The 24,126-nt window shown below is 37.9% G+C and overlaps 2 protein-coding genes across 6 annotated transcripts in view; both read left to right on the top strand.

The window, feature by feature from the left end:
• Positions 1–24,126, top strand: part of cacna2d2a (calcium channel, voltage-dependent, alpha 2/delta subunit 2a) — a 412,063-nt gene that overhangs the window by 85,908 nt on the left and 302,029 nt on the right. The window lies entirely within an intron of this gene.
• rps10 (ribosomal protein S10) overlaps positions 1–24,126 on the top strand; it is a 532,411-nt gene that overhangs the window by 328,331 nt on the left and 179,954 nt on the right. Inside the window, exon 6 of one of the 2 annotated variants that reach the window (XM_049479514.1) lies at positions 4,927–5,055. The exons of the other annotated variant lie outside the window; for it this stretch is intronic. Within the exon in view, the coding sequence (XP_049335471.1) occupies positions 4,927–5,040 (114 nt within the window). The 3' untranslated portion in view covers positions 5,041–5,055. Of the gene's footprint in view, positions 1–4,926; positions 5,056–24,126 lie in introns of those variants that run through there. 2 annotated transcript variants of the gene reach the window in all.

Raw genomic sequence — 24,126 nt, 5'->3', positions numbered from 1 at the left:
GCTCGCGTTCAGGCAGATAATCTAAATGATAAATGATTTTGTGTTTTTGCACTTGGGCCATAAGCTCAATATTAAAAAGTTCGTTTGTTTAGAAATTATTTTATATCCTTAAACCATGTTAAATTATATTAGATTAGAGGAAAGTCATTTAGACATCATTCTTAAGGTGTTTTTGTCCTGTTACCGCTCCGCAAAAAAACCTCTTCCTTTAATCCGCGCCCCACATACACATTTTTGCAGCACCTGCCCCGAGGTCCTAATATAAATTGAATTAATTACATTTAGTGCTTAAAATTTACTTAAAATTTATTTAAAACGTGCTGAACAGTGCGGCCGTTTATTCCCAAAGTACAAACACTATGGTTGTTTGCGTGTGTCGGGCCATACTCCACTATTCTTTAGGGTTTTTTGTTGCATGCATGAGAATAACTATTACAATTTTCTTAACTATTTATTAATTTGCTCCAGCGTCTTCTGGATTGATTACACGTTGTGTTTTCGTTGTTTGCCGCGCCACTTAGACGGAAATGGAAATGAATGTTTATCGAATTCTATTGCACAGGCTTATCATCGTCATCGAGGGAAAAATTATCGCGAAACAAATCGATATCGTTATATCGCCCAGCACTAGTATCATGGCAGGCCTAACCTGAGGGAGTTTCTCTTTGTCACGGTTTCACTGGTTTGCACAGTAAAGCTGCTTTGTAACAACATCTGTTGTGAAAAACGCTGCATAAATCAATGTGATATATTTCATACTGAAGCAGAGCTGTAATTAGGGATGCACCAGTAAAAATCTACTCTACTCCACCTAGTGTCTCACTCCCACTAGATGCTCTGGAATGTAGAAACACAAGCCAGTTGTGTAGCCAGTTGTGAGATTAGGAGAAAAAAGGGCCATTTTTTATTTTATTTTACTCTGATATACTGTATTTTTAATGCGTTTTTTCGTTTTTTGTTACTTACAACCACCACCTTCCAAAGAAGTCTGTGGTTGAAGTAGCTACACTTAAACATCCATCCACATGTCCAAACATCTGCTAAACATCATCTAAAGCTCTGCTGAAGCAGAATTTCTAGATTAGCTCTTAATCTAGTGTCTTCTCCAACAGCTTTACAGCACCTGATGCATCTGTTTCACTGGAGCTTCATAACCCAAGTTAAGTTGTGAGAACGTTTTAAATATGCACCTTCAACCACAGATGCAGCACCTACCTTCTTTAAAAGGTAGTGGAAATAAGTTTGCTAGCTTGTTAGCTACCTGATATTTCCACATATGTTCTAAATAGCTGTAAATGGCATTAGCTTTGGGCATTGGGTTAGCATTGTTAGCATTACTCAGTGCACACAGTTAAAGCTACTTTAATCTGAATTTACTTAAAATATTATATGACCATAAAGCATTTAATATGGACTGACCGCAAATTCTAACTCAAACCAATGAAGAAATGAGCGAAGAAATGAACCAAGAAACTGAATTGGGTGTGGATATAGAATAAGGTGGATATAGCAATATAGTAATGCTCTGATATTAGGGTCGCCAGATTGCTACTGGCAATTGAACAGATTGAGAGGCACCGTGGCTTAGTGGTTAGCATGTTCACCTCCCAGCACTGGGGTCTTGGGTTCAAGTCCCTATATGGGTGGAGTTTCCATTGTCTCCCCGTGTCTGCGTGGGTTTCCTCCAGGGAGTCTGGTTTCCTCCCACAGTCCAAAAACTTGGAGATCAGGTAAACTGGATACTCTAAATTGGTTTGTATATATATATACAGGGGTTGGATAATGAAACTGAAACACCGGTCATTATTTTAGTATGGGATTTTAGGTTTCATGGCTAAATTGGAGCAGCCTGGTGTTCAATCATCATTAATTGCACATTGCACCAGTAAGAGCAGAGTGTGAAGGTTCAATTATCAGGGTAAGAGCACAGTTCTGCTCTAAATATTACAATGAACACAACATTATGGGTGACATACCAGAGTTCAAAAGAGGACAAATTGTTGGTGCACATCTTGCTGGTGCATCTGTGACCAAGACAGCAAGTCTTTGTGATGCATCAAGAGCCACGGTATCCAGGGTAATGTCAGCATACCACCAAGAAGCACCAACCACATCCAACAGGATTAACTGTGGAAGCTGTAAGAGGAAGCTGTCTGAAAGGGATGTTTGGGTGCTAACCCGGATTGTATCCAAAAAACATAAAACCACAGCTGATCAAATCACGCAGAATTCAATGTGCACCTCAACTCTCCTGTTTCCACCAGAACTGTCCGTCACCACAATAAATTACTGTGGTCTAAAACCAGGTGTTTCAGTTTCATTGTTCATCCCCTGTATATGTAGTGAAGTGTCCTTGGGTTTCTAGAAAGGCGATATATAAGTTGAACTTCATTCATTCATTCTGTGGTTTCCAGTGTTTATTTGAAATATGTGGATCTGCCACCACTGCTGGTCAGGTAGTGTTGCCAGTTCCCTGAATAAGAAACGAAGCGAAGATAACTGCTTAATCTGACATAGTGAACATCGTGAGAGACGGAATTGTTGTGTGGTCTGAGCTTAACATAAAGTGTATTATTTAGTAACTGATTTGGGTTGGCTGTTTTTTTATTTTAAAACTATGTAACAACTGAGTAACTTTTGCAGTTAAAAAGGTTAAAGGCTTATTTCCGTGCCCTAAATATGTGAACTCATTAGCATTGCTTTATGGGATGGATGCATTTTGTAGTTGCTAATAAATATTCATATAAATAAAAGGAAGTGGATTGTAAATGTGTTGGGTTCTTTTATATGTGTTTTTTTTTTTTTTTTGCATTAATGTTTTAGATGCTGCTGTTCTTCAGGTAGAATTGGAGGGGGGAGTGGAGGGATGGAGGGATGGGGGCTGCGTTTTTGCCGTAATGCATCAGTGGCTGATAAATGCGCCCAAGCAAGCTTTCAAAGCCAAGATAGAAATCAAAGCTTTCAGAGGCACTTTTAGCACATGTGAGCCATTTCTGATAGTACGTCTAAAATGTATTAAAATGATGGCCTGTGAAAATCCTGGAGCACCAAATGGAGCACATTTGGGGGACCAAAACCATTCCTGCGGGTCAGAGTTTTCAGGCCTGTGTGTGATTTTATAAATACTTACCTGAAGGCTCCAGTTTTTGTTTGGGTTCTCTCAGTGGGCAGCTGGCTGTCTGGTATCTTTTTTACTGCCCCTTAACACATGTGGATTAATTATTATTATATTATTAGACTAAGATAAATTTTCCTTTAGTTGTGAGTGTAGTTAATCTGTAAACAGGTGTGTTTGTTGTGCTTGATATAAAAGACTTGATATGAACCATCTGCTGGTGTTGATCCACTGTGTTTTATTATCAAGTCTAAAGTCAGTGCAGTTTTGTTTTCCCACAAAATCTTACAGCACTTCATGCTTCCCTCTGCTACTGACAACTTTTATGGAGATGCGGATTTCATTTTCCAGCAGGATTTGGCACACTGCCCACACTGCCAAAAGTACCGATTGGTCTTATATAACATTCTAATTTTCTGAGACACCGATTTTTAGGTTTTAATTGGCTGTAAGCCATAATCATCAACAATAAAAGGAATACACACTTAAAGTAGTAGTAGTAGATGTTTAATACATCTAAATAATATGAGTTTCACATTTGAACTGAATTACTGAAATAAAGTTTTAAACTTTTAGTGGTATTCTAATTTTTTTAAAATGCACTAGCATCTCAAGCAACAAACAAAAAAAGTGGGAGAAAAACAAAAAGACATAATATAGCAAGAAAAATACATTAAGGAACAACAACAAAGAAAGCAGAACAGTTAAAAAAAAAACTATAGATAAATATATATAAATACATATATTTTTTGGTTTGAGTACACTGGTATCTTTTACTGCCCCAAAACTACATGTAGATTAATTATTATTAGACTATGCTAAGTTTCCCTTTAGTTATGAGTGTAAATAAACTGTAAACTGGTGGGCATGGCACTCTACAGTAGACTGAGCTGTGTCAAGTCCTGCTGGAAAATGAAATCCACATCTCTATAAAAGTTGTCAGCAGAGGGAAGCATGAAGTGCTGTAAGAACTGCACTGACTTTGGGCTTAAGAAAAAAAAAAAAAAAAAAAAAAAAAACACTTGATAGAAAAACAAAAGAAATCAGAGAAGAAAAAGACAAAATATAGCAAGAAATAGCAACAAAGAGTGAGCAGAACACCTACAAAAAGCAATAGATAAATAAATATATTTTTGGTTTGTATGTGGAGAGAGAAGTGAAAAGAGAGATAAAAAGGCTCCTAACTAATCATGATAGTACTAGAATACATTATTAAACCATTACTCATTTAGAAGAGAGTTTACTACTATTCACACTGTACATTCTTCTAGACAAATAAAGCAGTTACTCAGCAAAAATGGTGGTGAGGACTCTTCTCTTGTATTTGGGTTCAGAACATAATTTTGGACCAATTAAAACTCTGTCTGTTTAAACAGTTTACTTGAGTCACTGTTTACTTGGTCTTAATTCTTTCTGTCAGTGAAACAAATAAAGAGATAAATCAGCGGGATGCATTGTATCCCTCACTCCCCCTTCGTGATGAAGAGTGGTACATTCCAGCTTCACTGTTCCCTGTTAGAGCTGGGTGGGTTAGAAGTGGTATAATCCGTCTCGGAGGCCACGGTGGTGGAGATAGGCATTAATCTCACCCAGTCAGACAGAAGGAAATTAATGATCATTTACACTGACGACATAATCGTGCTTCACACCGTCCTCCGATACTAAATTGCCTCCTTTGTTCCACAGGAGCGCTCCCCACTTTCTCTCTCTCCCTCTCTTTCTCTTTCTTCCACCATCACTCGCTCATTTCTCAGTCGATTGCCGTTATCAGTCATTAAATGGCTGGTCTCCATGGTAACAGAAGCTGGTTTAGAGGTGGCCTAGCAGGGTGTAAACTGGTCGCTGGTCCAAAGTGGGGAAATTACCACGTCACATCACGAGTGTGTACTCACGGTTTCTGGGTCACACTCGGCTACACGACATAACTGTGAATATATATGTGTGGAATATATGGAAGCTAAAATACTGTTTTAATTATGAATCATCCATCCTGAGACCATATTATCAGGAGTTAAGCATTACTGCAGCTCTGTGTAAGGCTTGTGTAGGAGCTTCCTGGTCAAAATCAGCTGCATTTTTGAATAGTCTAGTTGTTGGAAGTTTAAATCTGGCTCAATATCGCATATTCAAATAAAGTCTATAGCATTAAACTCCATTCTTTGGGTGAATATACAGTATTTGTAGAATGTGTAAAACTAACGAGCCTCGTGGAGGAAGCAGAGTAAAGGCTTTTAACAACTTTACATATTAACCAGCGATACACAGCACAGCTAACAAACACCACTAACCACACAAAACAGTAAATACTATGCAGAGGAGCACATGTAACTACCAGCAAAAATACAGCAGCAGCAACAGTTGGAGGGTTAAAGGAATCCTAGACAAGCAGCCTTTTTCGATTATGCTAGGGGTGGGCGATATGGCCCTAAAATTATATCATGATAATGCATGGTATTTTTGTAATAACGATACTTTTGGCTATGTGACAAAACATTGAGAACATTGATAAAATATTTCAAGAATACACTACTGCACACCCCTAACTGAGATATAATGAAAATACAAGACTTTTATCATATTTGTAACAATCCAGAAGGATCCAGAATGTCATGGTACTAATAATAATGCACTCCAAATAACTCCATATATCCAGGATTAATGTAAAATAAATGATGCTGGACAGATAGAATCTATGGGTTTACACATATGAGTATTGGTTATTTTATAAAAGATGGGCGATTGTTCTTGCTGGATGTGCTGAATTTTACCTGGTACAAGTGTGGGATCCTGTTTAGAGTGCGGTATATTATAATAAGAGAACTTGGCATTTTTGAATATCAACTTGTTGTTGGAAGTGTAAAACTGGCACAATATTGCAGAAGCAAATTAAAAACCCGCATTAAACTCCATTCTGTGGGTGAATATACAGTATTTGTAGAATGTGTAAAACTAACGAGCCTCGTGGAGGAAGCAGAGTAAAGGCTTTTAACAACTTTACAAACAAACACCACTAACCACACAAAACGGTAAATACTATGGAGAGGAGCACATGTAACTACCAGCAAAAAATACAGCAGCAGAAACAATTGGAGGGTTAAAGGAATCCTATACATGCAGCCTTTTTTATTGTGTTAGGGGTGGGCAATATGGCCCTAAAACAATATAATGATATTGCATGGTATTTTTGCAATACTGGACAGATAAAATCTATAGTCTCTAGTAGATATATAATGGGAAATGAGAACAGTGTGATGTTTTTTCTTTTACTAAAAACAGCAAAACGGTAGTACATTATATAGGGGTACGTGATATAGAACAATAATTCAGGGTTAAATCTTGTTTACGATATTCAAAAATGTTGGCGATATGATTGCGTGCGATAGGTTTACACATATGAGTATTGGTTATTTTATAAAAGATGGACGATTGTTCTTGTTGGATGTGCTGTATTTTACCTGGTGCAAGTGTGGGATCCTGTTTAGAGTGCTGTATTTTTTATACGAGAAAATATAATAACGTGTAAAATGATCTGCATCACACACTGCACGCCATTACTGTGTATGTGTGTGTGTGTGTGGGATCACAACCATACATAGGTTATTCCTTTATACGCTGCAGCATAGATTAATTGCAAAAGCATTGTGTTTTTGGGCTTAAATTCACATATGGAATCTAATATACTGTTTAAATGATCAATTATCCATCATGAGGCCATATTTTTGGGAGTTAAGCATTACTGCAGCTTTGTGTAGGCTTGTGTGGGGGCTCCCTGGGAAAAGTCAGCTGAGTGGACATTAGGGGTGTGACGAGACACTAATATCATGAGACGAGACGAGACACGACACTGGGTTCACGAGAACGAGACGAGATTTTAAAATAAAATGTCAAAAATGAAAAATGGCTTGAAAACTAGAGTTTTATTTGATTTTATTTGATTAAATCATACAACGCAAACTTAACAGACTGGTTTCTCTCATACATTGATTCTATAAGAAATAGAAATAAGAATAATAATAAAAATAAAACTTTACTAGGTCTTATATAGTGCAAACAATAAGTGCAAACCACAACCAGTCATATTAAGACTATGATTTGTGTTTTTTTCTCCTAAATCTCTTGTAATTTAACTATGCAGAACCATAACCAGTCATATTAAGACTATGCTTGAAGTGCAAACAGAGACATTTAATTTGTTTTGTTTTAAATGCAGTACAGAGCTAAGGGATTAGTACAACTGCCTATGAAACAGTCACGTGTAGGATTTACTCACAGTATTTACTAGGGCTGTGAATCTTTGGGACAGTAAGAGCACTGTCGCTCAGAGCTTTTTAACTGTACCACGGAGCTCACCTACTGTCGCGCGGAGCTTTTTAACTGTACCGCGGAGCTCACCTACTGTCGCGCAGAGCTTTTTAACTGTACCGCGGAGCTTTTTAACTGTACCGCGGAGCTCACCTACTGTCGCGCGGAGCTTTTTAACTGTACCGCGGAGCTTTTTAACTGTACCGCGGAGCTCACCTACTGTCGCGCGGAGCTTTTTAACTGTACCGCGGAGCTTTTTAACTGTACCGCGGAGCTCACCTACTGTCGCGCAGAGCTTTTTAACTGTACCGCGGAGCTTTTTAACTGTACCGCAGAGCTTTTAAACTGTACCGCGGAGCTCACCTACTGTTTTTTTTCCCGCGAGACAGGTTTAAGCTTGTGAAATATTATCACGTTCTAATCTCGCGAGATCTCGTGCCACGAGATCTCGTCACACCCCTAGTGGACATACATTATTTGTAGAATGTGTGAAACTAACGAATCTCATGGAGGAAGCAACTCCAGCACATGTACTACCAGCAAAAATACAGCAGCAGCAACAGTTGGAAGGTTAAAGGAATCCTAGACAAGCAGCTTTGTTCGGTTGTGTTCACACATCTAAGTACTGGTTATTTAACGAAAGATGGGCGATTGTTCTTGTTGGATGCGCTGTATTTTTCCTGATGCGAGTCTTTGATCCTGTTTAAAGTGCAGTATATATTTTTACCAGAGAAAGTATAATAATGTGTAAAATTATCTATATATCTATTTACTATTATCTGAATTGATACATCATGAGTATGTACCTCACCGATTTTCCACAACCATACATAGGATAGTCCTTTATAGGCTGCAACATAGATTCAGTACAAAAGCATAACGTTTTTGGCTGTTAGTTCTTATATTGAAGCTAAAATACTGTTTTAATAATTAATTATCCATCCTGAGACCTTATTTCTGCGCCATAACTATGTGTGTGTGTGTGTGTGTGTGTGTGTGTGGTTTTACACATGAGAGTTTATCTAGATTAGAACAGCTAAAGACCTTACACACGTTCACACATACCCACACAACCACACACACACAACCACACACACACCAGCTTCCATTACACAGTCAGGTACACACACACACACACACACACAGACAGGGACGTGGACATTAACACACACAGTGCTAAAAGCCTTATCTGCTGCCAGCGTGCCTCTCTAAGTGTCCTCTCTTCAGGCTGCCCTCGTTTAAGAGGCTCTGACCCTATTGGCGTTTTACATGGGAGGCACGTCACTTTAATTACACTCTCCACTTTGTCTCACTGCTCGCCTGCTCCCTCCTCTCTATCTGCCTGGCCAAGGATGAATCGGGGCGTGTGTGTGTGTGTGTGTGTGTGTTAGTCCTGTGTTGTGCACAGATATGTCACATGCTGTATATCAGAAATGTCATTAAGAAGACTGGCAGAGAGGCTGTAGCTTATGAAGACGTGGACTGAGAGTCAGTGAGGTGTTGATTTTAGTAGTTTTTAGCTGAGCAGTCAGTACAAATTCTCTCTATACATTAGGGGTGTGCCATATCGTATCATCCAACATTTTTGAATATCATGAATGATATTACACCCTGAAATATGGTGCCACAACCCCCACCCCTAATTATCACATCAGAGTACTACTTCTTTACTGTTTTTAGCAAAAGAAAAATTCACACTGTTCTCATTTTCCATTATATCTGTCCTGTATCATTTATTTTACTTTAATCCTGAATATATGGAGTGCATTATTATTAGTATCATGACATTTCTGGATCATTGTCTTCTGTTACAAATCTGATAAAATTTATGTATGCTTTAATATCTCAGTTAGGGGTGTGCCATATCATATCATATGCAATAATAAATTAAAAATTTAATTTTGTTGCAGTAGTGTATTCCTGAAATAATGTTCCTAATTCAGTCTTTAGTCATATTGCCAAGAGTACCGTTATCACAAAAATACCATGAAATATTGTGATATTATTTTAGGCCCATATCACCCACCCCTACTTTACATAGTAAATGAATAGTGAAGTGAGCAGACTATGAAGGAACATGTAAGGAATCATGTAGTAACTTAAACGTATTAAACAAACCAAAATACTCTGTAAAGAAGCATTTAGATACTCTTATCTGGGGAGCTGTTTCCTGTTCTTAACATTTTCTGATTGACTGACCTTCATTTACGTAGTTGAGTAGTTGTTGCTTCTCATAATCTGGATTAGAACATTACTCAAATATTCACTATTCACTGTATACCTGTAACTCTACCTCTTCACTACTTTACTTTAACTGATGCTCTCAAACACTTTATTAAGAGACAAGAAATTCAAGTAATTAACTCTTGATGAGTTCAGCACAGCTGTTAACTGAAAGCCTGAATTCCAGGTGATTCTATCTCATAATGCTGATTGAGAAAATTCAACAGAAATGTGCAAAAACCTACACTATAGACATATTTACATATGGTATTGCACGGAAATACGTTAAGTATGATTGACTATATAAATATACAATGTTATATAGATGTGCAGATATCTAGAGTGTGTGGAAGTGAGGAAATAGTTCAAAAACTTTTTTGTTTACACAATAATTCTATTTTCTTCATAGTGTGGCTTTTTTAAAATAATGAAGAAAAATGTGTGTCCCAACGTTTTACTGGTACTGATTTCTCCATTGAGTAAATGTAGAGTCTGTGGTGTAGCCTGAGAAAGTGGCCCATGCTGTTGTGAGCATTTATACTTGTGCATTGGTGTGTCTGTACTGCTCTAATATTCACAGACTTCAGCATGGTGTTCACAGATATATATGTATGTGTTTTTGGACTTTGGTCCATATATGGAAGCGAATCTGCAAAACAGCTGGAAAAATCTATATTGTTTTAATTACACAATCCTGAGACCACAGTCAGCATTAAAGTGTTACAGCAGAAAATCTGTGTAAATCTTGTGTAGGGGCTCCCTAATCAAAGTGAGCTGCATTTTTCTTGATTAGTCTACTAGATTAAAGTACAAAGCTGGCACCTTGCTGCAGACACAAATTAAAATCCAGCATTAAACTCCACTCTGTGAGTGGATGTGTAAAACTAATGAACCTTGTGGAGGAAGCAGAGTAAATCATTTTTAACACAGCTAACCAGATACCCCTCTTGAGATTACGGGGAGGATCAGCACAGCTTCACTGCACAGCTAACAAACACCACTAACTTCACAAAACAGCAAACTTTGCAGACCACATAATACATATACAATACAATACATAACTCTTGTATTGTTCACTATGATTTTCCCAAAAATCTACAGTGCGTCTTATAATCTGGTGTGCCTAGTGTATGAATTTTACCAGTCGGGTATTAAGGAGCAGTAAAGACACTCTGCAGTGGTACTGCGTTATAAAAGAGTTTCAGTGAAGTTTCCCCATCACTAAGGCTGGAGCAGTATTAGCATTAGCCACTAACCACAGGGCTATCGCCTTGGCAGTTCCGAGTTGAATGTATTGGACTGTAATCTATATGTTTGCTGTGTTAAAACATGCTATGTGGAATGAACCACTAGCTAATAGCATCCTGGGTTAACAGAACACTTAGGGTGCTGTCGGGTGGTATTTACTAGCACTAATCTGTATAGATTAACATCCAGCGTTCATTTGACTTTGACAGAAAATATTTTATTAAAAATTACTTAATAAAAGTACTTAATAAAGTAATTCTTTCTGTAAGAATTAGAGGACCTGCTTGAAACACCCCTGTTCCTTACTAGTGTCGCTTAAAATGCGCCTTATAATCCAGTGCACCTTATGTATGAAAATAAACCAGAAAAGAGGTGTTCATTAATAGCACATCTTATATATAGCCTGTAAAATACGGTACCAGTATTATTGCAAAAGCAACATTTCCAATGCTGAAGGAATCACATCCAGAGTGATGGCATTTTTATAACTCTAGATAAGCAGCTTTCTTTAGTTGTGTGTACAAACCATTGACGAGGCTATTGTTCTTGTTGGATGCGCTGTATTTTTCCCCAGTGGGAGTGTGTGTGCCTATTCAGAGCGCAGCTTATTTTAATATATATATATATATATATATATATATATATATATATATATATATATATATATATATATATATATATATATATATATATATATATATATATTTTTTTTATATATATATATATTTAGCATGACTGGGCTTTTATATAGGTCTGTACTTACTGTACTGTTAGGAGTACATATAATATAAAACACTAATGCTTTAAATTAAGGCTTTGATTACTATAGGGTTTACTTTGTCCCACAAAATATATACACAATATATAATGAAATCTGACTTTATTATCAGAAGATTTTATTACCAGCACTACTCTATACACCTATAAGGTTAAAAGGTTAAACTTTTTTCAAAATAATCAGATTTCAGCATCAGTATTTAAATAACAAAGCTAAATTTGCATTTTTTGTATAATTAAACACTAATTTCACTCTAACTCAGCACATACCCAGCATGCCGTTCACTTACTGTAGACAAGACTGAAGCAAACAGCCCCCCAGACGAGCAGGAACTGAAAATAGCTGCATTACAGGCCTGGCAGAGTATCAGCGAGACGATAACGAGGTTCTGCAGAACAGAGACAGAATAACCAGCGTGTCTCTCTCTCTGCTCACTACTGGACCACACTCTGCTTTCACACTCACACGCTCACTCTTCTGTTGACTCCTGACATCCTTTACACACTCATGAGGACACACAAATACACACACACACCTCTCCGCCTTTGATCTTTAAAATTCTACGCCATTATCTAATCCCCTCCCGGCAGGATTGGCTGATGATGTTCTGTAATGTGTTTATTTTTTCCCCTTACATTACTTTTACTTTTACTTTTACTTTTATACTTTAAGTAGTTTTTTGAAACTTTTTTTCAACACTTTTACTTAAAGATTAAAAAGCTTGATTTGATACTTTTACAACTTCTACAGAAGTAGTTTAAACCTTAGTATCTATACTTCTAGCTGACATATTTCATCACCACCACATTCCACCTCAACCCAAAAGATTAGGACTGAGCTTCATCGTTCCAAGGAACACAGTTCCACAGCTCAAAACTGCGGGGTTTATACCAATCAAGTTAACCTTTTAGTTAGTTTTTTGTTAAAGAGTTGTGAGTGTGTGAGTGATTTAGAATAGGGGTGGGCGATATGGCTCTAAAATAATATCACGATATTTCAGGGTATTTTTGTGATAACGATATACTTGGCGATATAGGAAAACTAAAATAATTCATTTATTTCAGGAATATAGTATAATAGTATAACAGAATAATCATAGCAATAATAGAAATAATATAGCATAAAATAATATAATGCAGTAAATAATATTGCAGAATATTTAGTGCATGCACATAAACTGCAAACTAAAACAACTATACAATAAATACACTAAAAGCTTCACAGTAAATAATAGACTACTTTTAAGACAGAACAGCCCTGTTATCACGATATGGATTTTTAATATCACGATATTTCTGTGTCACGATATATTGTATACGATATAATATTGCCCACCCCTAATTTAGAAGTTTGTTGTTTAGAATTGTTCTACTGGGGCATTTCTTTAAGGAACTTATTGTAGCATCTTTATTTTTGAGATTGTAGTAGACTCACTCACACACACATACTAAGAACTATTCTTTTTATCTGACTCCAGCATCTTTAGTTTCGTCTTTAGTCAATCTGCTGTTTCTCATCTCTACTTAAAATGCTTCCTTTTGGAACACCTCCCATGTTTAAAAGTTTTACAGACGGATAAAAGAGAGAGAGAGAGAGAGAGAGAGAGAGATAAAGGAGCTTTTGGATGAAGAATAGATATTTCGTCAGTGCAGCTCCTGAGTCCCTCTGCTTTATCAAAAAATTTCTCGTGTGTTAATTGCGTCCCTCAGGGGGTATAATGGCGAGCAATTAAAGGAAATTCAGACCTGACGTTTCAGCAGCGGGACACTCATCTGGCTAGTCTTCATCACCTTCCTCCTCCTCCTCCTCCTCGTCTGTCTGCTGTGGTTCCAGAGGCTGCGTTTCAGACGTTTGATCAGAGGACCAGCCTTTGAAAGACATTCGCTCAGATTCCTCTGCTTAGTTTTTGTATTTTTGGCGGAGATTTGACAATAATATGCAGAACATCAATTAAACGGAGCTCTTTTGGCTGTGTTGGAGAGTGAGGAAAGGAAACGGAAGTGATAGGTTTGTAGAAAGGGTTGTGAAAGTTACAGTGAGGGATTTATAATGCTACACAGCAGTGTGTGTGTGTGTGTTATTATGGTAAAAGGAAACTGTCTTGTAAAAAAACAAAAATAAGAAACTAAGAAAACTAAGAAAAGAAACTTCCTTCATACAGAGGGGGTATTGGTAAGATGCAAATATTTTCCTTGTTAAAAGTGACAATTAGCACTATATTACCACAGTTTAATGTGTACTATTAGTGTTTTATGGCAAAATTCTTCAGAACAAGCATAAAAAGGCTGCTAGTAGTTTGTCTCTGTTCTGTTTTTATGCGACAAAAATCTGGAACACATTATTAATAAATATTCGTCAAGCAACCTCGGTTACTATTTTTAAGAAAACGCTAAAAAATATATTTTTACATTATCTTTTAATTAGACCTTATTCTTAATTATCTAGTGTTCATTTAGACCCTTCTTATTATTTATATATTATAACTGTTTTATTATTTGGTTCTGATTTTATTTTTAATTTCTAATATCTTATTTTTATTTTATCTGAACGGAATAATAAAATAAAAGGTAACACTTTACAATACATTTCATTCATATATTTTTAACTAATGATTCACAAATGTAAATAAAGCGTAAGTTCATCCGAATTTGAATATCAACAAATGTTTAAACATGATAATTATTAATTATCAGTTTGTTTATTCATATTTAGTAATTTTAGCAAAACATTGGCTTATCAAAATTGGAACATTAATACATCACTAGTAATAATAATTTAAACCTGCAGTTAATTGCAGTTAGTGTTGCCAATGTGTTTAGTAGTATTCACAAATATGTTAGCTTTTTTCTTCGTTAAAGTAAAAAAATATATATATTTTGTTAATCATAATAGTTAATGAAAGTTATTATAAATTAGTTAATCAAAGCTTATTTTAGCTTCCTTTCACAGAGGAATTAAGAAATGGCAATAATAATAATTTATGCACCATCTCCCAACTTTCTGAAGACATACAATAAAATGAATCCTAAAGTTAAGTAGTTAACCAGCAGCAGCAGCAGTTAGGTTACTATGGGCCATGTGTAGTTTCAATGTTTTATGGCCAAATTCTTCATAACATGCATAAAAAAGATCACAAGTAGTTTGTCTCAGTAGCTTGCTAGCTGGTTAACTTTCCCATTCCACCTTAAATGGTGCAACAGTCAGCAGGGGCTGCAGTATTTTAGGCGGAATGGAAAAAATAAAATATAATAAAAGCTAATCAAATCTAATTTTAGCTTCTCATCACAGAAAAATTAGTAAATGGACAATAATAATTCATTTCTGCACCACCTGCCTCCTTTCTGAAGACAATAAAATACACCCTAAAGTTAACTATAGTTAACCTGCAGCAGCAGCAGTTAGGTTACTGAACTTTTTTGAGCGCACCTGATGACGTATCGGGTGATTGTTGAAGGGTTTCCCAATTCTTAGAGGAAAGATTTCACCCCTTCCCCTTATAACTCTGTTCCAAGAGGAAGGGTTACACTCAAAAACATAAATCACAGGGTAGGGCCATGTGTAGATCCAATGTTTTATGGCCAAATTCTTCATAACATGCATAAAAAAAGATCGCAAGTAGTTTGTCTCAGTAGCTAGCTAGCTAGCTAACTTTCCCATTCCACCTTAAATGGTGCAACAGGCAGCAGGGGCTGCAGCATTTTAGGCGGAACGGAAAAATAAAATATAATAAAAGCTAATAAAGTCTAATTTCAGCTTCTCATCACATAGAAATTCAGAAATGGACAATAATAAGTATTGTCTGCATCAACTGCCCCCTTTCTGAAAACATACAATAAAAAATGTCCAAAAGTTAACTATAGTTAACCTGCAGCAGCAGCAGTTAGGTTACTGAACTTTATTGAGCGCTCCTGATGATGTATCGGGTGCTTGTTGAAGGGTTTCCCAATTCTTAGAGGAAAGATTTCACCCCTTCCTCTTCCAACTTTATTCTAAAGGGAATAGTTACACTCAAAAACATAGATCATAGGGTAGGGCCATGTGTAGTTTCAATGTTTTATGGCCAAATTCTTCATAACATGCATAAAAAAGATCGCAAGTAGTTTGTCTCAGTAGCTAGCTAGCTAGCTAACTTTCCCATTCCACCCTAAATGGTGCAACAGACAGCAGGGGCTGCAGCATTTAAGGCGGAACGGAAAAATAAAATATAATAAAAGCTAATCAAATCTAATTTCAGCTTCTCATCACAGAGACATTTAGAAATGGACAATAATAATTCATTTATGCACCACTTGCCTCCTTTCTGAAAACATACAATAAAATACGCCCTAAAGTTAACTAGTTTATCAGTAGCAGTTAGGTTACTGAACTTTATTGAGCGCACCTGATGATGTATCGGGTGCTTGTTGAAGGGTTTCCCAATTCTTAGAGGAAAGATTTCACCCCTTACCCTTATAACTCTGTTCCAAGGGGAAGGGTTACACTCGAAAACATAAAATGTAGGGTAGGGCCATGTGTAGTTTTACATTTTTTATGGTCAAATTCTTCATAACAAGCATGAAAAAGATCGCTAGTAGTTTGTCTCAGTAGCTAGCTAGTTTCCCATTCCACCTTAAATGGTGAAACAGACAGCAGGAGCTGCAGCATTTAAGGCGGAATGGAAAAATAAAATATAATAAAATCTAATCAAATCTAATTTCAGCTTCTCATCACAGAGAAATTTAGAAATGGACAATAATAATTCATTTATGCACCACCTGCCCCCTTTCTGAAAACATACAATAAAATACGCCCTAAAGTTAACTAGTTAACCTGCAGCAGCAGCAGCAGCAGTTAGGTTACTGAACTTTCGCGCTACTGATGACGTATCGGGTGATTTTGGACAATAATAAGTAATTTCTGCCCACCTGCCCTGCAGAAATTACTTATTATTGTTAGTTTCTTAATTTCTCTGTGATGAGAAGCTGAAATTAGATTTTATTAGCTTTTATTATATTTTATTTTTCCGTTCTGCCTTACATGCTGCAGCCCCTGCTGTCTGTTGCACCATTTAAGGTGGAATGGGAAAGTTAAATAGCTAGCCAGGTACTGAGACAAACTACTAGTGACCTTTTTATGCTTCTTATTAAGATTTCAGCCATAAAACATTGAAACTACACATTAAACTATGGTAATATAGTGCTAATTGACACTTTTAACAAGGAAAATTCGTACATTTGTGGGTTTCTTACCAGGAATTCTCATACCCCCTTCGGTTTCCCAATTCCAAGAGGAAATATTTCACCCATTCCCCTTCTACCTTGGTTCTAAGGGGAAGGGTTACACTAAAAAACATAAAACATAGGGTAGGGGGGTAAGTGGTAGGGCCAAGGGGTGAGTGAAATCTGATTGAGGCTTTGGCCTCAATCAGACGCGTGAGCGTTTGGAGGCTGTCCACGGTGCTGAAATTAGCCCTGGCTCTGCAGTACATTATCTTTGACTCTGTTCCAATTCAGTCTCTGGCCTATGCCTCATTGAACATGTGAATAAAGCTCCTTAACCTGATTCTGATGGCTCTGTACTTGAGGGCTGATCTATGGGCCGAGACAGAGACGGCTCTTTAAGTGAAGGCTTCCCTTTCTAGAGCAGGCCTTGAACAGCAGCCAGACAGGTGGGATTTATTGGGCGTTTCAGATTGTTGCAGGATGCAGGAAATGACCTACCGATGCTCTGACCATGAATGTGTTTCATGATGCGTTTTGTGGTTGGATACAGTGTCTGTAAAAATAGTGTTTGATGAACTGAGATGGTGATTTGAGGTGATTTAATTGGGATGAGCTGGAGCTTCACAGCATTAAGGAAAAAAGTAACTATTGTTCAGCACCTCCAGAAACTCCTTCCTTCAAGACTGAGAGGTGACTCTCCCTCATGTAGACACTGAGATTAAAATACTGAGAGTGTGCAGATCTGTCCTTAAAGATAAGTGCCCTATCATTCACCCTGCATAAGGTGCGACACAGTGCTCATTGCTATCTTACACCCTGTCAATTGTTTATTATGGTCTGGAAGTGAGGTGTGTTCAGGTAAATTTATGATGTGCTTATATATATTTTGGTGGTGGAAAACAAACACAGGAGTTCCACTGACTGATTAAAACCCTGACAACAGTCAACCATCAGTTCATTCCTATAGGTGCACCTGACTTTTAACTGAACAACAAACAGAATAAAAAAAAAAAACATTACTCTTCCCTTAAATGAGCTGCTGCTCACTATCCTCTGCTTAGACGTGCAAAAGCGCCGTGCTGTTAAGATATGAATGCGCCAAAGTCAGAGCTCGCCTGGCTCTTAAAGAGAATGTGATGCAAGTGGCACACTGATTAGTTTATTTATCATACGTTACGCCCAAAATTAAACACACCCATGATTATTTAAGAGAATTATACATGACTCTTTACGCATTACTTGCGCAAATCCAGCTGTGCGATACACAATTGACCGGTGCACTATAGATCACTAAAATCGGGCCTTTAATGTGGTTTGTTTATCACTTTTTGTTTACTGAATAATTTAGCATGTGTTTCTGTGTAGGTTTAATATAGTCTTTAGTATATTTAACCCTTGTGTGGTGTTCATATTTTTGCTACTCGTTTACTTTGTTACTTGTATTTAATTCAGCAAAATTAAGCAATTTTACATTAAAATGATTTACACATGCTTGCTTCACCTAAATTGCAAGCAATATAAACAGCTTACATGGTTAATATTTGCCCTTTACCTTTCTTATGTTACATTTCTTTCAAAAAGTGCTACTCTTTTTTTATTAGGTTTTTAATAAAATGTAAAAGAAAATGAATTAAACTCAAGATATGAGTAGAAAATTTGTTTAGTTTCAAAATTTACAAATGAAGCAATGTTTATTAGCCCTTGGCCAAACATACTGTATGTAATACAAATGTGTGTGTATGTGGGGGGGGGGGGGTGGTGTACAGTGTGTGTTTATCGAAAATGTGTTTTGATATATGTTTTTCACCAAAAATGAGCCAATCCCAATGAGTTTGAGTTAGAAAAAATATTTTTTTGTATCATTTGATGAAAAATGAAAACGGGTTAATATAGTTTTACAATATATAAAAAAAACACTTTTGACAGCTACTGTATCAGCACTCTAAAAGAATGTGAATAAAGTCATCAAAAGTTACTCAAAGACATTATTCACCACGTCTCACGTCTCTACTGAAAAATAATGAGACACATCTGAGAAAGAAGCATCAGGTTCAAACCAGTTCACCCCCATGACCTCATCTCACAGAGCACATGATGCACCTCTAGCTCAGTCGGACTGATCTCTCTGTCTCTCTCTCTCTCTCTCTCTTTTTCTCTTCATCTCTCTCTCCCTCTCTTCTCCTCCCCCTCAGCTCTTCTTTATTTCCTTTCATTGCTTTGCCACGGCTGTCATCTTCTAATGGGGTTTGAGTCTGTTCCTCCAGAGCCGGACTCTTTCTGCAAATTAAAATACCAGTCAGACTAAATCTCTCCACTAACTTTCTTCCTCTACTGAAAACTTACTGAATAAAACAACGGAACAGATGAATAAGATGACCAGGCTACGGTTAGCATGGCCAGAGAGGACAGAGTAAATCTCCTACACGATTTAAAACAGAAATAGATGAGTTTTTAAGGGTCAGTAGAGTAGAATGACACAATATTACATATTTGATTAATCAGACTTATAGAACCCTGTTTTATACGATCCATATTTTACCGGTCAATTGCGGAGCGTGTCGGGTTGGGAGCAGGAAGGAGACATAGAGAGCGAATAAACTTGCGAGTGTTTTATTAAACAACAAATAAACAATATAATAAAAAAAGAGTACATAGATATAGAACAAACCAACAAAACACAAAACCTTACCGACGAAAACATGTACAATCACGGACAGGGGAAACGGATACAAGGGGACTATTTATGCACATAGACAAGGACAGGCAACAGGAAACACCTGGGAGCGAGTAACATGGGGGGTGGAGCTATACAAATAAACAGGTAAGCACACAGAAGACAAGGGCAGAGGCTAAATAAACACAGAGACGGACCAAAGAGAATTGTGAAGCTGGATTTAGGGCGTGTCGATGTTTCTGTCTTTGGTATCTTGAGGGCACAAAAAATGGGCCTAGTGCAGCTCAAAACGCAACACAAAAGGCATTTACTAATTCTCCTAATTAATCATGGGTGTGGTTAATTTTGGGCGTAACATAAAATAAACCAATCAGTGTGTCACTTGCCTCACATTCCCTTTAAGAAGCAGGTGAGCGCTGACTTTGGCGCATTCATATCTTAACAGTGTGGCGCTTCTGTGTGTCTCAGCAGAGACAGATACTGAGCTGCTCGTTCACACTGTGAAGATACACCAGCAGCTCATTTAAGGGAACAGTAATGTTATTGTATTCTTTATTCTGTTTGTTGTTGAGTTAAAAGTTGGGTTTGTGCTATGCAGTGCGTTCGTGTCCGTGTGTTAAACTAGCGTGAAAGCACCTATAGGAATGGACTCTCATGATTGACTGTTGTAAGGGTTTTAATCGGTCAGTGGAGCTCCTGTGTTTTCCACCACCAAAATATATAGAAACAGACCAGAAATTTACCTGAACACATCTCACTTCCAGACCACCACGTAGACCATCAGTGTAGATTTATTTCTAAACTCTGACTCTATTTTAACAGCGCATGCTCAAGGCATGAAAATAGACTGTTAATGGGGTGTAAGATAGCGACGAGTCACACAGTAAGCCCAGCACAGGGTGTATGATAGAGCCCACAGATGTACAACTGGTTTGACTGGTTTGAATGCGTATAAAATTACAACAAAAAAATGTATAAATTGGATTTGACGTTTTTTTTTTGCAGCTTAGCTTCCATACAGAGACTGTAGAGTGAACAGTACGTTCTGTACTGCGCTACGTTACGGTTCTACATCAACCTCTTTAATAAGAAAGCTAATTTATCAGTGTTATAGACCCTCAGGCTCTCAGGTGAGTCTGTGTGTGTGTGTGTGTGTGTGTGTGTGTGTGTGTGTGCGAGAGTGTTTGTGTGCCTCTCACACGTATACACTGTGTGTATTAGGGCAGGTCACAGAGGACAAATGAAGGCGGTGTTTCTTAAAACCTCCAGGGCTGTGTGTTTGTGTGTGTGTGTGTGTGTGTGTGTGTGTTTGTGTTTGTGTGTGTGTGTGTGTGTGTGTGTGTGTGTGTGTGTCTCACCGAGTTCACTTAAGAAAAAAAACAAGTAAATGCCCTCTCTGTTTTAATCACATACACGCCTAAATTTAACAAAACACTGCTAATTCACCCCCTGCCCCCCAGCTCCACTCTATACAGAGAGAGAGAGAGAGAGAGAGAGAGAGAGAGAGAGAGAGAAATTTGAGAGAATAAAAGAAGGAAATATTTATTGCAATTTTACATATTTAATTTGTTTTTTCTCTTCCTTCATTGATCACTACTATTCATGCAAATCATGCAAATCACTTAAATTCTAAAGTTTATCCCAGAGAGAGAGAGGGAGGGAGGGAGGGAGAGGGAGAGAGAGAGAGAGAGAGAGAGAGAGAGAGAGAGAGAGAGAGAGAGAGAGAGAGAGAGAGAGAGAGAGAGAGAGAGAGAGAGAGAGAGAGGCAAGAGTGGGAAGGAGTGACAGACCAGGTGGAGAGAAAAAGAGAACAGGAGAAAAAGAAAGAGAAATAGAAATAAAAGAGTAATATAAAAGAAAAGAGATTGACAGAGAAGGGGAGATATACAGAGAAATGGAGAGAAAGAAAAGGAGAGGGAGTAAGCGAGAGAGGGAGTGAGAGAGAGTAAGTAAAAAGAGAAGAGATTGACAGAGAAAGGGACGTATAAAGAGAAATTGAGAGAAAGAAGGAGAGGGATAGAGACAGAGGAACAGAAAAAAGAGAGAGGTAGGGAGGAGGCATGAAAGAGAAGAGGAGGAGAATGAGAAGGAGTGAGTGACAGAAAGAGAGGAAAAGTGAGAGAAGGAGAAACAAGGGGATGGAGAAAGAAAGAGAGAGAGAGAACAGGGGAAATAATGGGAAGGAGTGAAATACACGATGGAGGAGAGGGAGAGAGAAAATGGACAGAGAGAGAAAGGGAGAGAGAGAAAAGGAGAGACATAAAGAGAAATGAAAAGAAAGAAAGAGAGGGATAGAGACAGAGGCACAGAAAAAGAGAGAGGGATAAGGAGGTGGGCATGAGAAGGAGAATGAGAAGGAGTGAGTGACAGAAAGAGAGGAAACGTGAGAGAAGAAGTAACAGAAGGAGATGGAGCAAAAGAGAGAACAGGGGGAATAATAGGAAGGAGTGACAGACACGATGGAGAAGAAGGAGAGCAAAAATGGACAGAGAGAGAGAGGTAGAGAGAGAAAAGGGGAGATATAAAGAGAAATGCAAAGAAAGAAAATGAGAAAGACAGAGGAACAGAGAGAGAGAAAGGGGGTAGGAGGGGCGAGCATAAAAGGAAAGAGGGAGAAGAATAGGAAAGAGTGACCGACACGGTGAAGGAGAATAAAAAAGAGAACAGGAGAAACAGAAGAAGGAATAGACTGCAGAAAGAAGTAGAGATTGAGAGAGACAGTGACAGACAGACAGAAGTGGGCAGACAGGAAGAAAAAGAGAGAGAGATAAAAGAAAAGAGATTGACAGAGAGAAGAGGGGATATAAAGGGAAATGGAAAGAAAGAAAAGGAGAGGGAGAGGAACAGAGAGATAGACAGGGATAGGGAGGGGGGGCATGGAATGGAAGAGAGGGAAGAATGGGAAAGGGTGAGTGAGTGACAGACAGGAAGAGAGGAAAAGAGAGAAAGAGAAAAAGAAGGGGATGGAGCAAGAGAGAGATAGAGAGAGTGGGGAAACAATGAGACAAGAATGGAGAGAGAAGAGAGGGAATAGTAGGACATGACAGACATGGTGGAGGAAAATAAAAGAGAGTAGGAAAAGAGATTGACAGAAAGAAGGTAAGATATGAAGAGAAATGGAGAGGGAAAAGGAGAGGGGATGAGAGAGACAGAAATGGTAAACAGGGAGGGACAGAGTAAAAAAAAAAAGATTGACAAGAGAGAAAGGGAGATAAAAAGAGAAAGGAGGGATAGGAAGGGGAAGATGAGAGAGGGAATGGAGTGAGAGAGGAGGAAAGGAGAATGAGACAGGAATAGAGAGAGGAGAATAGAGAAGGAGAGAAGAAGGAATAGACAGGGCAGAAGAAAAAAAAAGAGAGAAACAGAAAGAGACAGGAAGAGAGTATTAAAAAAGAAAAGTGATTGACAGAAAGAGATAAAGAGAGATAGTGATAGAGAGAGAGAGAGAGAGGGAGGTAAAGAGAGAGAGAGAAAAAGAAAGAGAAATAGAAATAAAGGAGTAATATAAAAGAAAAGAGATTGACAGAGAAGGCGAGACAAAGAGAAATGGAGAGAAAGAAAAGGAGAGGGATAGAGACAGGAACAGAAAAAGAGAGAGGGATAGGGAGGGGGGCATGAAAGAGAAGAGAAGGAGAATGAGAAGGTGAAAGAAAGAGAGGAGACATAAAGGAGAATGAGACAGGAATAGAGAGAGAAAAATTAAGAAGGAGAGAAGAATGAATAGACAGGGCAGAAAAGTAAAAAAAAACTGAGAGAGAGACAGGAAGAGACAGTAAGGGAGGGAGTGGTAAAAAAGAAAAGAGATTGACAGAGAGAAGGGAGATAAAGAGAGAGAGAGAGAGAGAGAGAGAGAGTTGTTAGAGATGTTAGTTCCTGTCTGTAGCTTTCTCTCAGGTTGATGGACAGATGACGACCTTTATCAGCCAAACAGGAAATGGAGCGCTGATTAAGACGATGAGGATGAATACAGACACACACACACACACACACTTACACACACACACACACACACACACACACACACAAACGCCAGCACTTTTCCTCACTCAGCTAATGGTACAATCAGCACAGCGGGTTGTCTTCAGGGGTGGAGCCTGGAGAGTTAAGTGTCAAACTCAATCATACACAGCCTGAAGAGTGTGTGTGTGTGTGTGTGTGTGTGTGTGTGTGTGTGTTTGTGTGTGTGTGTGTGTGTGTGTGTACACTGATTTCTGCTACCCACCTTCTCCTGACTAATTAGTCATCTTCTCTATCCCAGAAACATTAGGCTAATTGAAACATGATCCTGCAGTTTTCTTTAATTACCTTCTGCAGTCTGACATTGATACGAGGGCAAGCAGGTCATTGTCAGCTCCCTCTTCATCTTCTGTTTATACACTCTGTATATAAACTTCCTTTAATACATAAATGTATATAACGTATTCAGATTTGGAAATGTTTAGAATGCACTTATTGGGAAGTTCATAGATCACATAACAACATCCATAAAAAGGCAAAAACTTTGCTCCCCAATGTACAGGGGTTGGACAATGAAACTGAAACACCTGTCATCATTTTAGTGTGGGAGGTTTCATGGCTAAATTGG

The sequence above is a fragment of the Astyanax mexicanus genome, chromosome 5 (assembly GCF_023375975.1).
Source record: "Astyanax mexicanus isolate ESR-SI-001 chromosome 5, AstMex3_surface, whole genome shotgun sequence".
NCBI classification, from domain to species: Eukaryota; Metazoa; Chordata; class Actinopteri; order Characiformes; family Acestrorhamphidae; genus Astyanax; species Astyanax mexicanus.
This window is presented reverse-complemented; position numbering and strand designations above follow the sequence as displayed.